General features: G+C 37.8%; 1 protein-coding gene across 2 annotated transcripts in view; it reads left to right on the top strand.

Annotated features, from left to right (window-relative positions):
• DGKI (diacylglycerol kinase iota) overlaps window positions 1–13,753 on the top strand; it is a 424,575-nt gene that overhangs the window by 261,399 nt on the left and 149,423 nt on the right. For both annotated transcript variants that reach the window (XM_046669970.1, XM_046669971.1), the window contains exons 18-19: window positions 1,797–1,870; window positions 3,320–3,431. In XM_046669970.1, the coding sequence (XP_046525926.1) occupies window positions 1,797–1,870; window positions 3,320–3,431 (186 nt within the window). The remainder of the gene's footprint in view (window positions 1–1,796; window positions 1,871–3,319; window positions 3,432–13,753) is intronic.

Below are 13,753 nucleotides of genomic sequence, written 5' to 3'. Positions count from 1 at the left end.
TGTGAAGTCAGTGTTTCTGAGGTAATAGTTAATAATCTCTCACATAAATGTAAAATCTTTATATGAATACTATACCACAAAACAGGACAATAACAAACCTACATACCCCATTATTTGCCCTATTTTCCATGTTTTCTTCTTGTTGTTTTATTGCCTTGTCACTATGTGAGCTTGTACACAGGAACATTTTTGCATGCAAATATTTTCCTTTGTGTGTGTTTGAAATAGGGGAAAAGTTGAAAATTGCTGTTCTAAAGAGTTTTAAAGTTTAAGTGCAATAATGTGTAAGAAAGCACAATATATTGTGAGGTGCCCATCCTTCTATAATTTGATGAGTTCCCAGAATCACTGATGTGTTTCCTAGGAGGTAAAAGTAGAAAATTAAAAAGCGAATTCTGTTCTACATACAATAATATCAAGAATACTTTTTTCTGTAATGCAACAATACTGCTTTGCATGCTACGAATGTATCACTTCCTATTTTTAGAAAGTTTTAGTTGCTGACAACAATTAATTTTGATAATTTAAGACGTCTACACTTTTTCCTTCATTGGTATAGTCATCTATTGACTCATTTCAAGTCCTTAAATAAATCGGGAGACTTGATGTTTGCTTAGTATCTGAGAGTCTTGTAAAAACCCTTCAATCGAGGTCTAGAATTTAATTCTTATCTAAATAACATTGAAAGGACTTTGTTTATTTAGGACTATAAGATTTCCTGGGAACAATTTTTGAGAATGCTCATGAAAATTAGGCTACATCAAGATCAGCGGGGGAAAGAATGGGACCACCTTGACTATGAGCAGAATCGTTGTGCTTAGATTGAAGCTCCTCCTAAAGAAATCTTTAAAAATTCACGGGGAGCTAGGGAATACTTCAGTCCTCTCTCCAAAGGAGAAGATAATGGGAAATTCTGTGACAAGGGTGTCAGGAGAGCAAATATAAAAGCAGGCTTTATACCTTTGACGTTGAAAAGTCTATAGTCGTGACTAGATTGTTCCTCTTTTGACTCTCGCCGCCAGTGGGAAATGAGAAAGGAAAATGAAAGCCTTTTCTCTGATTAGTCAGAGGATACTGTTGAGGAAAGCACTAACCGATGAGGGAAGCCACACAACAGCGAATTGAGGCCCAGCTAGCCTGAGGCCCTTGAGACCCAGGGTCAAGTCCTGACTTCAGTAAAGCAGTTTACCTTGGAAGACCAAATTCTGTAAGAGGTTAAATTTATAGGAGCAAATCACTAATGGAGATAATACTAATTTGTAATCAATATTTTTAAAAAAGCTTGCAGTGCATATTTCTTTTAAATAGTTTTCAAAACATGTTTAACATTTTCAAAATAAAAATTATCTCAAAAAGCAAATAACGTAAATGGTATATTCATAACTGTTGTTTGAATCGGATGACTGTGGTGGAGATGGCTACGGCCTTATCTTGAGGCTTCATTATTTTTATTCTTAAAGCACTCATAAATCTTGTAGTGTTGGTACTACAAGCCTAAATATCTAATAATAATCCAAGGTTAAGAATGACAGTAGTTCCTTTGCTTGTGAGAGCAGAGAAAAGTTGTTTTGGTCAAATGGAAGCTTTATTTTCACTTTAAATGAAAACAGAACCAATCTCTGAACCCTGGGTCTGGTGATAAATTTTCAGTCATAGTACCGGGCATTCACTTAAGCAGAGATAGGCACAAGGGGAAGATCATGATATATGCTATGGTGAACCCGAGTATCTTTGATAATTTCTTTAGACTTGTGACTACTTCCAAACCCTTGCTTTTTCTGTTTTGATTGTTGCAGTGTGATGGAACAGATCTCACTCCAAAGATTCAGGAACTCAAGTTCCAGTGTATAGTATTTTTAAATATACCCAGGTAAGCTCTATTCATATTGTCCTTCATTTGATGTGAGCTTTGTTTGACTTGGGGTAATCTGTTTTCATTATAGAAAATTTCCAGGAATAACCAATGAAAACGAGTTATTTTAATGACTTATTAAGGGTTTTGGGTCTGATAATTTTGTTCTCCTGCTTGGTTTGCGTAGTGTTCTCTGTGGTAGGTGTTTTTTTGTGTGAGATGGCATGCCTAGTCTGCACTTACCAGTCCTTGTGAAACCCAGACTCCCTCTGAACTGGAACATTTTAATTTAATTCTCAATTACTGATCTCCCACCCCCCAAGAATGATAGATTTGAATAAATCCATGTTCTCAATGTCCCAAAAGCTGTTAGGACACTATCCAGGCTGATTTTAGTATGGAATTCATCCACAATTGTTGCCAGATGATTGGTTTGAAAAAACTAAGATCAATTAGAGTAGCATTTTCTAGCCAGGATGTCAACTCTCTTTGGTGCTATTATATACCTCAGGAGAAAGAGGTATTTAAGATTAGCTAGTCTCAAAATAAGCACATTATGTCCGTGGCATAAAATTAGATTCTAGGCTCCCTAGCCAAGATTTTGGAAGAGATGGATCTCTGACCCTTTGTTACTTGCAAACCAGACAACTTAGACACAAAATCTGTAAATATGTTCTATTTAGACTAAATTTAATTGAAATGAGAATTGTATGTAACTCTATGGCTAGGGAAACATATTATAGTCTCCTGATTACTTTGGCAGTGCTCAGTATAGTTGCTTACAATCCTATTCCAGAAGCATTTTCATCTTAGTTGTTTAAGTGGAGAGCCTAGATTCTCAGGAAACATTGTTTATTAGCTTTATTGAATTTTTTTCTCTTTTCCTTACTTTCTCTTTCTTCTTGTTCCTCTCCCTTTCGCCCTTGGATTTCACTTCCTCTACTTTTTCAATTTCCTTTATTTCCCCCTCCTTTTCTAATCTCATATCTTCTCTTCATCCCTTCTTCACTCTTTCATCTTCAGTTACTTTCCCCTTGTCCTGTGGGCACTTATTATCCTACTTATGTGTATAATGTTGAATGCTTCCCCACCTCAGTTCCCTTTCCTTTTTCTACTCGCATGCACATGTCTTCCTCCAAGACCAAATGCTGAAACCACCTATTGATAACTCACAATATGTCATAGAAAACTGACATATGACTCACTGAGTGAGAACTGTTGATAAATAATTACTTAGGAGAGAGTTGGGCACTATGGATTGCTTTTCTTGTGAAAACGTGGCTCATTTTCACAGATTCCTATTTTGGAGATGACATGTCCTTGTTCTTTTCTGTTGGAAGATGTACATTAAGAACAGAAAACTGTTCTTATATGAAATAAACACTGGATCTAACTATAAGTCACTCTCTAATGATGATCCTGAGGGGATTGGAATAACTTCGTTCTGTTTTTACTCTTGTCTTGCAGATATTGTGCTGGCACAATGCCCTGGGGGAACCCAGGAGATCACCATGATTTTGAACCTCAGCGTCATGATGATGGTTATATTGAAGTCATTGGATTCACCATGGCCTCCTTGGTGAGAAATGCAGCTATTTTATTAAAATGAAATGTTTAATCATTTCACAGGCCTTTGGTATAATTTTCTCTCCTGCTTTATCAATTTATAAACTTTATGCAATATAGAGTCTCTTGAGGAAAACAAGAACAAAAAGTTAATTCTTTATGTCACTAAGAAAATTGGTGCACATTTGTTTGAACTTCAAAAATAAATGAATATCATTTAATTTTCCTGATTAATTGTCTACCAGAATGAAATGCAGAATTTTCATGCTAATTAAAAAGCATTATGCTAGGGGCTGGCTCCCTGGTGTAGTGTTCAAGTTCATGTGCTCTGCTTTGTCAGCCCAGGGTTTGCAGGTTCAGATCCCAGGCAGGGATCTAGCACCACTTGTCAAGCCACGCTGTGTCAGCATCCTACATAAAATAGAAGAATATTGGCACAGATGTTAGCTCAGTGACAATCTTCCCCAAACAAAAAGAGGAAGATTGGCAGCAGAGGTTAGCTCGGGGCTGATCTTCCTCACACACACATACACAAAGCATTATGCCACAGACATATCCTAACATTGATGCAGAAACCTAGCCATTTGAAATTTTTTTGTTTCAATGAGGACTTGAGTGTTTAGGTAAAAATGAAAGTGATCATTTGTATTCATCTTCATCTTGCCTGCTTGAGCATAAGACGAGCATCTCTGTTATCACAAAATTCGTGAATAGGAATCATTATTATGACATTAATGAATATTCAGTGGCCACAGTATTGAGATTGCTTTGCATTTTAATTTCATTTGCTTGCATTAACAGAGTAAATTTATAATGTAAGTGTAATTTCAACCAGATTTTAGCCATGTATTTCAACTTATTATTGAATGATGAGGAAACCAATTAAACTAATTAACCAATGCTTATCATTTTATCTGGTGTAAATCAAGCCATACTATCAATTTATAAAGCAAATTAAAATTGGAGAAAACAAGGTTTTCAGTCTGATAGGAAAGCATAGCACAAAGAATAAATAATAATACTATCACTAAAAATAATAACTAACATTTAGTGATTCTAACTATGTCCCAGAAACTGTAAAATGGAAATGAATAATTCCTTCCTTGTAGCTTTGTGCATTGACCTAATGAGGTAACACGTGTAACACAATTAGTACAATGCTGGCCTATAGGAGGTGCCCAAGAAATGTTGTTTCCTAGCGTCTGCTCTGCTCCCACCATAGGACAAAAAAAAGAGAGATGAGGCTGGAAGATGAGGCAAGTGTGAGATTATCACAGATCTTTTATATCATGCTAAGGAGTTTGAATTTCAACCTGAAAAAATAGTTAAGCAGAGAAGTTATCCCATTGTGTTTGTGCTTTAGAAATAGGAGTCTGACAGCAGTGTTTAAGATGTATATCAAGGCCGTAAATTGTATCCAGGAGTGACTGGTGACCTCTGGCACCACAAAGCCTTGAGATCTTTATCTTTTGGGATGGGACTCACCCTCTTCTGACGTGGAAGATGGGCATGGAGACGAGATCACTGTCTGAAGGAGGGAGGTTGAGCCACAGATGGTGGTTTAGAATGGGAAATTCTGACAGCTCCCTAAAATCAGGTTCTCAAAGTGTGGTCCCAGACCAACAGCACATGGGAACTTGAATTTGCTAGAAATACAAACTGTCAGCCCTAAATACAACCCTTGGTTTGTGCTATATCTTATGCTTGAAAAGAAGAAGGTTGTATTTCTTGTTCTAAACAAACCAAAATAGCTCTTTTTCACTCAAGTGGATTCCAAATGACTTTTCCTCAATCACTTCAAATTAGTGAGATATAACAAAAGAACCTATTGTCAAGAATGTCCATTACTGATGACGTCAGCAACATGGCTGAATAGGCTCACCCGAGACTCTCTCCCCTCCAAATTACAACCAAAGAGAGCAACTGCTTTCCAACCAAAAAAAATCCTAATAACAGAAATCGTCAGAGACCCACAGCAGCCAAACAATGGACGGTGGAGAAGCTGGAGCCCCCCCTCAGAGGAGCTGGAACAGGGTAAGAGAGATCTTCGCTACCTCCCCTAGAGACTGGGATCATTGCTGCAGGTGAGGGAAGGAGTGGGGGAGGGCTGTGTGTCTGCGGGATCATCCAGGACTCCCACAGACCCATGCAGCGGAAACCCTTTAATGGAGAAAGCTTTCACGTGGGGAGACCTCATCAAGCCAGGGCCCCAGGGAACCAGAGAGCGAGAGCTGATTGGAATCCAGGTCTGCATGTGGGAGAAAGTGCCCCTCCCCCCCAACCCGTTTTGTGCGCCGCCATCACGGCTGAAGGCGGAGGGCTCAGAATGCACGGCTCTCGACACCCATCTAGTGGCGACAGGCTGTAACTGGATCCAAATAATAGCATTATGCGCAAAAAATGCTCCTCTAGCATCCAGCAATGTATAAAAGTTCCAGATCAAAAGGAAAACCATAAAAACACAGAATTATGTCCTGAGGACTTGGAAATAGGTAAACTAAGTGACAATGAATTCAGAGTAGCTATCATGAAAAAACTCAATGAGGTAAAGGGAAATATAGAGCAACAAGTCAATGAGTTCTGGAGTTACTTCACAAAAGGCATTGAAACTATAAAATACTAGAGATGAAAAATGCAATAGATCAGATAAAACAGAATACAGATTCCCTGAATGCCCATGTAGACATCATAGAGGAGTAAATTAGCATAATCGAAGATAGACAGGCTAAATGGCTGCAGATAGAGGAAGAAAGAGAAGTAAGAATTAAAAAAACTGAAGAAAGTCTCTGAGAAATAGCAGACGCAATGAGAAAATGCAACTTAAGAATAATCTGAATTCCTGAGGGCATGGAAAAGGAAAATGGAACAGAAAGTGTGCTCAACAAAATAATAGAAGAGAACTTCCCAAATCTAGAGATTGAGAAAGAAATGTGTGTGGAGGAAGCTTTCAGATCTCCTAGATTTGTCAATGTAAGAAGACCTACTGCAAGGCATATAGTAGTAAAAATGGCAAAAATGAATGACAAGGAAAGAATACTCAGGGCAGCAAGGCAGAAGAAAATAACCTGCAAAGAAACCCCTATCAGACTTTCAGTGGATTTCTCTACAGAAACCTTACAAGCTAGGAGAGATTGGAATGACATATTCAAAACTTTAAAGGATAAAAATCTTCAGCCAAGAATACTCCAACCAGCAAAAACATCCTTCAGATATCAGGGAGAAATTAAATCTTTTCCAGACAAACAAAAGCTAAGGGACTTTGTAGCCAAAAGACCTCCACTACAAGAAATCCTCAAGAAGGCTCTTATTCCTGAAACAAGAAAAAAGGGGAGAAAGGGGTCACAAAACACAGAGTAGGGAAACAAATAGATAGAATCAGAATAGGATAGCAAATATTCAACTATAGCATTAGGATAAAGGGAAGGAAATTGCCAAAGCAAAGACAATCTTATCACTCTAACCACAAACTCACAACACAAGTTGGAATAGGAGATGAAAATAATAATTTAGGAGGGGAGGAGGAAAGGGACTGAATCAGTCTAGGCTAATGAAGTAAGAGACCACCAAAAAATGGACTATATTATACACGAGATTCTCAATACAAACTTCAGGGTAGCCACTAAACTAAAAAACAGAACAGAACCACAAAACATAAATAAGGAAAAATCTAAGAAACCCAGCATAAGAAATTGCAGAAGTCAATGGGTAGGCTAAAACACACAGGACGAGAAACAAAGGTAACGCCGGAAAACAAGCGGCAGAATGACAGCAGTAAGTCCTCATGCATCAATACTCACCCTCAATGTAAACGGATTGAACTCTCCAATAAAAAGACAGAGAGTGGCAAAATGGATTAAAGAACAAGATCCAACAATTTGTTGCCTACAGGAAATACACCTCAGCTCCAAGGACAAGCACAGGCTCAGAGTGAAGGGGTGGAAGGCAATACTCCAAGCTAATAGCAAACAAAAGAAAGCAGATGTTGCAATACTTATATCAAGCAAAACAGACTGGAGGATACGGCAGGTAAAGAGAGACTTAGAGGGGCAATATATAATGATCAAAGGGACACTTCATCAAGAAGAAATAACGCTTATAAATATCTATGCACCCAACACAGGAACACCAAAGTTCATAAAGCAACTATTAACAAACCTAAAAGAAGATATCAAAAATAATACAATAATAGTAGGGGACCTCAACACCCCACTCACATCAATGGACAGATCATCCAGACAGAAAATCAACAAAGAAACAGTGGAGCTAAAAGAAAAGCTAAAACAGTTGGACTTAATAGACATATATAGAACACACCATCCAAAAACAGCAGAATACACATTCTTCTCAAGTGTACATGGAACATTCTCAAGGATAGACCATATGTTGGGAAACAAGGCACGCCTCTACAAATTTAAAAAAATTGAAATAATAACAAACATCTTCTCCAATCATAATGCTATAAAGTTAGAAATTAATTACAAGAAAAAAGCTGAGAAAGGCACAAGGATGTGGAGACTAAACAATATGCTATTGAACAAGCAATGGATCATTGAAGAAATTAAAGAAGAAATCAAAAAATACCTGGAGACAAATGAAAATGATAACGTGCCAAACCAACTCATATGGAATACTGCAAAAGCTATATTAAGAGGAAAATTCATCGCAATGCAGACACATCTTAACAAACAAGAAAAATCCCAAATAAGCAATCTTAAACTAAACCTAACTGAATTAAAGAAGAACAAAGCCCAAAGTCAGCAGAAGGAGAGAAATAATAAAAATCAGAGCAGAAATAAATACTATTGAAACAAAAGGCAGTAGAAAGGATCAGTGAAATCAAGAGCTGGTTCTTTGAGAAGGTAAATAAAATTGACAAACCCCTAGCCAGACTTACAAAGAAAAAAAGAGAGACAGCTCAAATAAAATCAGAAATGAAAGAGGAGAAATAACAACAGACTCTGCAGAAACACAATGAATTATAAGAGAATACTACAAAAAACTATATGCCAACAAAATGGATAACCAAGAGGAAATAGATAAGTTCTTGGACTCCTACAATCTCCCAAAGCTTACTCAAGAAGAAGCAGACAATTCGAACAGACCAATCATAAGGAAAGAGATTGAAACATCAATCAAAAGCATCCCAAAGAATAAAACCCCAAGACCAGATGGCTTTCCTGGGGAATGCTACCAAACTTTCAGAGAGGATTTAATAGCTATCCTTTTCAAGCTATTCCAAAAAGTTAGGGAGGATGGAACACTTCCTAACACATTCTACGAGGCCAACATCACGCTGATACCAAAGCCGGACAAGGACAGCATGAAAAAGGAGAACTACAGGCCAATATCGCTGATGAACATAGATGCAAAAATTCTCAACAAAATTTTGGCAACCCGAATTCAGCAATTCATCAAAAGGATCATACATCATGATCAAGTGGGATTCATACCAGGGACACAGGGATGGTTCAGCATCTGCAAATCAATCAGTGTGACACACCAGTTCAACAAACTGAGGAGTAAAAACAACATGATCATCTCAATAGATGCAAAGAAAGCATTTGACAAGATCCAACAGCCATTTATGATAAAACTCTGAACAAAATGGGGATAGAAGGGAACTACCTCAACATAATAAAGGCCATATATGACAAACCCACAGCCAACATCATACTCAATGGGTAAAAACTGAGCACCATCCCCCTGAAAACAGGAACGAGACAAGGAGGCCCTCCATCACCACTCTTATTTAACATGGTATTGGAGGTTTTGGCCAGAGCAATCAGCCAAGAAAAAGGAATAAAAGGAATCCAAATAGGGAGGGAAGAAGTGAAACTCTCGCTGTTTGCAGACAACGTGATCTTATGTATAGAAAACCCCAAAGAATCCATTGGAAAACTTTTAGAAGTAATCAACAACTACAGCAAAGTTGCAGGGTATAAAATCAATTTACATAAATCAATAGCGTTTCTATACTCTAATAATGAACTAACAGAAAAAGAACTCAGGAACACAGTACCGTTCACAACTGCAATATAAAGAATAAAATACCTCGGGGTGAATTTAACTAAGGAAGTGAAAGACCTATACAACGAAAATTATAAGGCTTTTCTGAAAGAAATGGATGACAACATAAAGAGATGGAAAGACATTCCATGTACATGAATTGGAAGAATAAACATAGTTAAAATGTCCATTCTACCTAAAGCAAGCTACACATTCAATGCCATCCCAATCAGAATCCCAATGACATTCTTTACAGAAATAGAACAAAGAATCCTAAAATTCATATGGGGCAACAAAAGACCCCAACTTGCTAAAGCAATCCTGAGAAAAAAGAACAAAGCTGGAGGCATCACAATCCCTGACTTCAAAACGTACTACAAAGCTACAGTAATCAAAACAGCATGATTCTGGTACAAAAACAGGTGCACAGATCAATGGAACAGAATTGAAAGCCCAGAAATAAAACCACTCATCTATGCACAGCCAATCTTTGACAAAGGAGCTGAGGGCATACAATGGAGAAAAGAAAGTCTTTTCAACAAATGGTGCTGGAAAAACTGGAAAGCACGTGTAAAAGAATGAAAATTGACCATTCTTTCTCACCATTCACCAAAATAAACTCAAAATGAATCAAAGACCTAAAGGTGAGACCTGAAACCATAAGGCTTTTGGAAGAAAACGTAGGCAGTACACTCTTTGACATCAGTATTAAAAGGATCTTTTTGGACACCATGTCTTCTCAGACAAGGGAAACAATAGAAAGAATAAACAAATGAGATTTCATCAGACTGAAGAGCTTTTTCAAGGCAAATGAAAACAGGATTGAAACAAAAAAACAACCCACTAACTGGGAAAAAATATTTGCAAGTCATACATCTGACAAAGGCTTAATATCCATAATATATAAAGAACTCACACTACTCAACAACAAAAAATAAAACAACCCGATCGAAAAATGGGCAAGAGACGTGAACAGACATTTCTCCAAAGAAGATATACGGATGGCCAATAGGCACGTGAAAAGATGCTCATCATCGCTGATCATCAGGGAAATACAAATCAAAACTACACTAAGATATCACCTTACACCCATTAGAATGACAAAAATAACTAAAACAAATAGTAACAAATGTTGGAGAGGTTGCGGAGAATAAGGAACCCTGATACACTGCTGGTGGGAATTCAAATTGGTGCAGCCACTATGGAAACAGTATGGAGATTCCTCAAAAAATTAAAAATAGAACTACCATACAATCCAGCTATCCCACTACTGAGTATCTATCCAAAGAGCTTGAAGTCAGCAATTGCAAAAGTCCCATGCACCCGAATGTTCATTGCAGCATTATTTACAATAGCCAAGACATGGAAGCAACCTAAGTGCCCATCAACAGATGATTGGATAAAGAAGATATGGTGTATATATATATACAATGGAATACTACTCAGCCAAAAAAAGAGAACAAAATCATTCCATTTGCAACAACATGGATGGACCTTGAGGGAATTATGTTAAGTGAAATAAGCCAGATAGAGAAAGACAATCTCTGTATGGCTCCACTCATATGAGGAATTTAAAAATGTAAACAAAGAGAACAGATTAATGGCTACCAGGGAAAAGGTGGGGTGGGGGGTGGGCACAAAGGGTGAAGGGGTGCACCTACAACACGACTGACAGACGATAATGTACACCTGAAATTTCACAAGATTGTAACCTATCATTAACTCAATAAAAATTAAAAAAAAAAAAAAAGAATGTCCATTACCTGAGATGGTGATGTTGCTTGTTAAATCTGCCATCTCTAGGATGAAATCACTGTTAAGTAAAAAAGATTGTACTGGAATTGATTTACTTTTCAGGGTTGTAGTTAATATACAGTTCTTTCTCTCCAAAGCTCTTTATGCTAATTACAGGCGAAGACTCAGCCAAGAGCGAATAGGAATAAGTGCAAAGAAGAATTCTTGGAGGTGACCAAAAAAAGCCCCAGACCTGGGCAGATGTGTGTTACTCATTCATTTATTCACTGATTCAGTGAACATTTGTTGAATGTTTACCCTCTGCCAGAGCTTCCTAGTCCCGGCTGTGTGGTAGAAGGTCTCAGGGAATGTCTGAGAGAAGATGAGCCCTTACCTAGGCCTGGGAGAGCAAGGAGAATATTAGACACTTCCCCATTGCTCTTTGGATCAAAATCTAAATCTTTACCTAGCCTGCAAGACTGAATTTCTCCTCAATTCTCTAGCCTTTCCTATTGCCCTCTTTGCTTTCTTAGCTCAAGTAGCCTCTCAAGTCAAGCTTAGTTTTGAACAGCCCCTGCTTTTGTTGCACCACAGGGCCATTGCATATGCTGTCTCTCTAAAATGTTAAGTCTTCATCTTCTATAACTTCTCAGTCCATATCTGTGTCAGGTTCTTTTTATGGTCTTGTTTGGGTTGTTTTTGCTTACAATTGTGTAATTAGTGTCTGAGCAGGAAAGAGATGGCACACTGAAACTGGGTAGTTAGAGGAGAGTTTAATGGAGGGACTCTTTACAAATAGTGAACTAGGTTTATGAGAAGGAACAATGGGTCATGTGTCGTTTTCCTGAGCTGAAGGAGCAAAGGGGAGGGAGCAGTCAACTGTACCAGAAAGAAAACTATTTGGGAAGGACTACCTGATAGGAGTAGTATTTGCTAAGCAGAAGCAGCCAGCCTGTGTCAACCTGGTGGGGAGGGAGCCGGGGACATGAATACAGTGACCTCATTCCTCTAGCCCTCCAGATCTTCCGCTGGTGCCTCCCTCTGGAGAAGTCTAACCAGAAGCCAGAGGACAAGGAGACCACTGAGATAAGTCAGCCTCACAGGGCAAAACAGAGGGCAGGGAAGGGTGGAGTGCCAGCCAAGAGTGGCAAATGGGAGATATCCATCACTGTAGTGTGTCTCTGGTACACAGTGGAGAGCCTGATACTTAAAGTTGGCAATGAGTAAATGTGACAGAATGAATGAATTTTGCTGGGAGGAGAAGGATGGGGCTTGGCATTCTGAAAAAAGGGAAATTTATGTATACTTGGAAGTATGAGAGATCACAGTCCCCTGTGGGAACTATAATTAGTTTTATGTAGTTTAAATGTAAGTGAGAAGTGAGAGTGGTAGATGATGCTGGAGTAGTAGGCTGGGGCCAGATCATGGAGCGCATTATAGAATTTATCTAGGAGTTTTGACTTTATTCCAAGGTCACTGGGGAATTAGTAAAGTGTGCTCTATAAAATACATATTTATTTTGGGCAAAGTTCAATGTAAAAATAGATGAAATAATATATTAAGCCTTTGTGTACCATCACTCAGCTTCTATAATTATCATCTCATGGACAATCTTATATGTGTCTCCATCTATGACCTCCTCCCTTACATTTTGAAGCAAATCCCAAGGATTATATCAGTTTACCTATAAACATTTCTGGATGTCTTTTAAAAAGATTTTGCTTTATGAACACAACCATATTATGCTATTTTTAAAAATTAAAACAATACCATCTGAATATCACTAAATATTTACTCAGCCCTTTAATTTCCAATCGTCTCCCGAATGTCGACTATTTATGCTCTGTTTGTTTGAATCAGGACCCCAAAAATTGATTTGTTGTGATTGATTAATACCAATCTTAAGTATCTATATGGTTCTGTTCATCTCTTTATTTTTTCATTTATTTTTTGAAGAAATGAGGCTATTTGTTCTGTAAAGTCTCCCTGAGTCTGAGTTGTGCTGATAACTCCCTGAGTTGTGCTGAGGCATCAATTAACATGTTCTTCTCTCTTCTCTATTTCCTCTAAGTTGATAGTTGGATGTTGATGCATCAGATACATTTTTTCCCACAAATTTACTTTGTAGGTAGTGTTTTTTTTTTTTTTCCAAAAGAGGATAGGTGGTGTCTAGTTGTCTCTCTTTTTTTGTTAATAGTCTGATGAACGTCTGGATCCAGCAATCTGTCCTTCTTCATTTATTAAATGGAACATTTCTATAAAGAGAAATTTCTCTTCACCTATTGTTTGATTACTTTTGTGTTATATTTTCGTTACAGTTTGTGTAGGAAAAGCAGGATAAGTCATTCTTTTTCTTTACACATTTTCAAAACAATAAGTTAGTTCACTAGCATCCAGAGGGTGACTGTGGTTTTAAAATGGCCTTGAATTTTTGGACGCTTATCCCATGAAAGGTTGGGTCTATGTTCCTTCCTCTTGTACCTGGGTGGGCTTATAAATACTTGGCAAATTGGGTACGGTGGAAGTGATGCTGGGTAACTTCTGAGGTTGGATCATTAAAGGCCATGTAGCATGTGGGAAATATGGGCAATATTG

Source organism: Equus quagga, chromosome 8 (genome assembly GCF_021613505.1).
Source record: "Equus quagga isolate Etosha38 chromosome 8, UCLA_HA_Equagga_1.0, whole genome shotgun sequence".
NCBI classification, from domain to species: Eukaryota; Metazoa; Chordata; class Mammalia; order Perissodactyla; family Equidae; genus Equus; species Equus quagga.
This window is presented reverse-complemented; position numbering and strand designations above follow the sequence as displayed.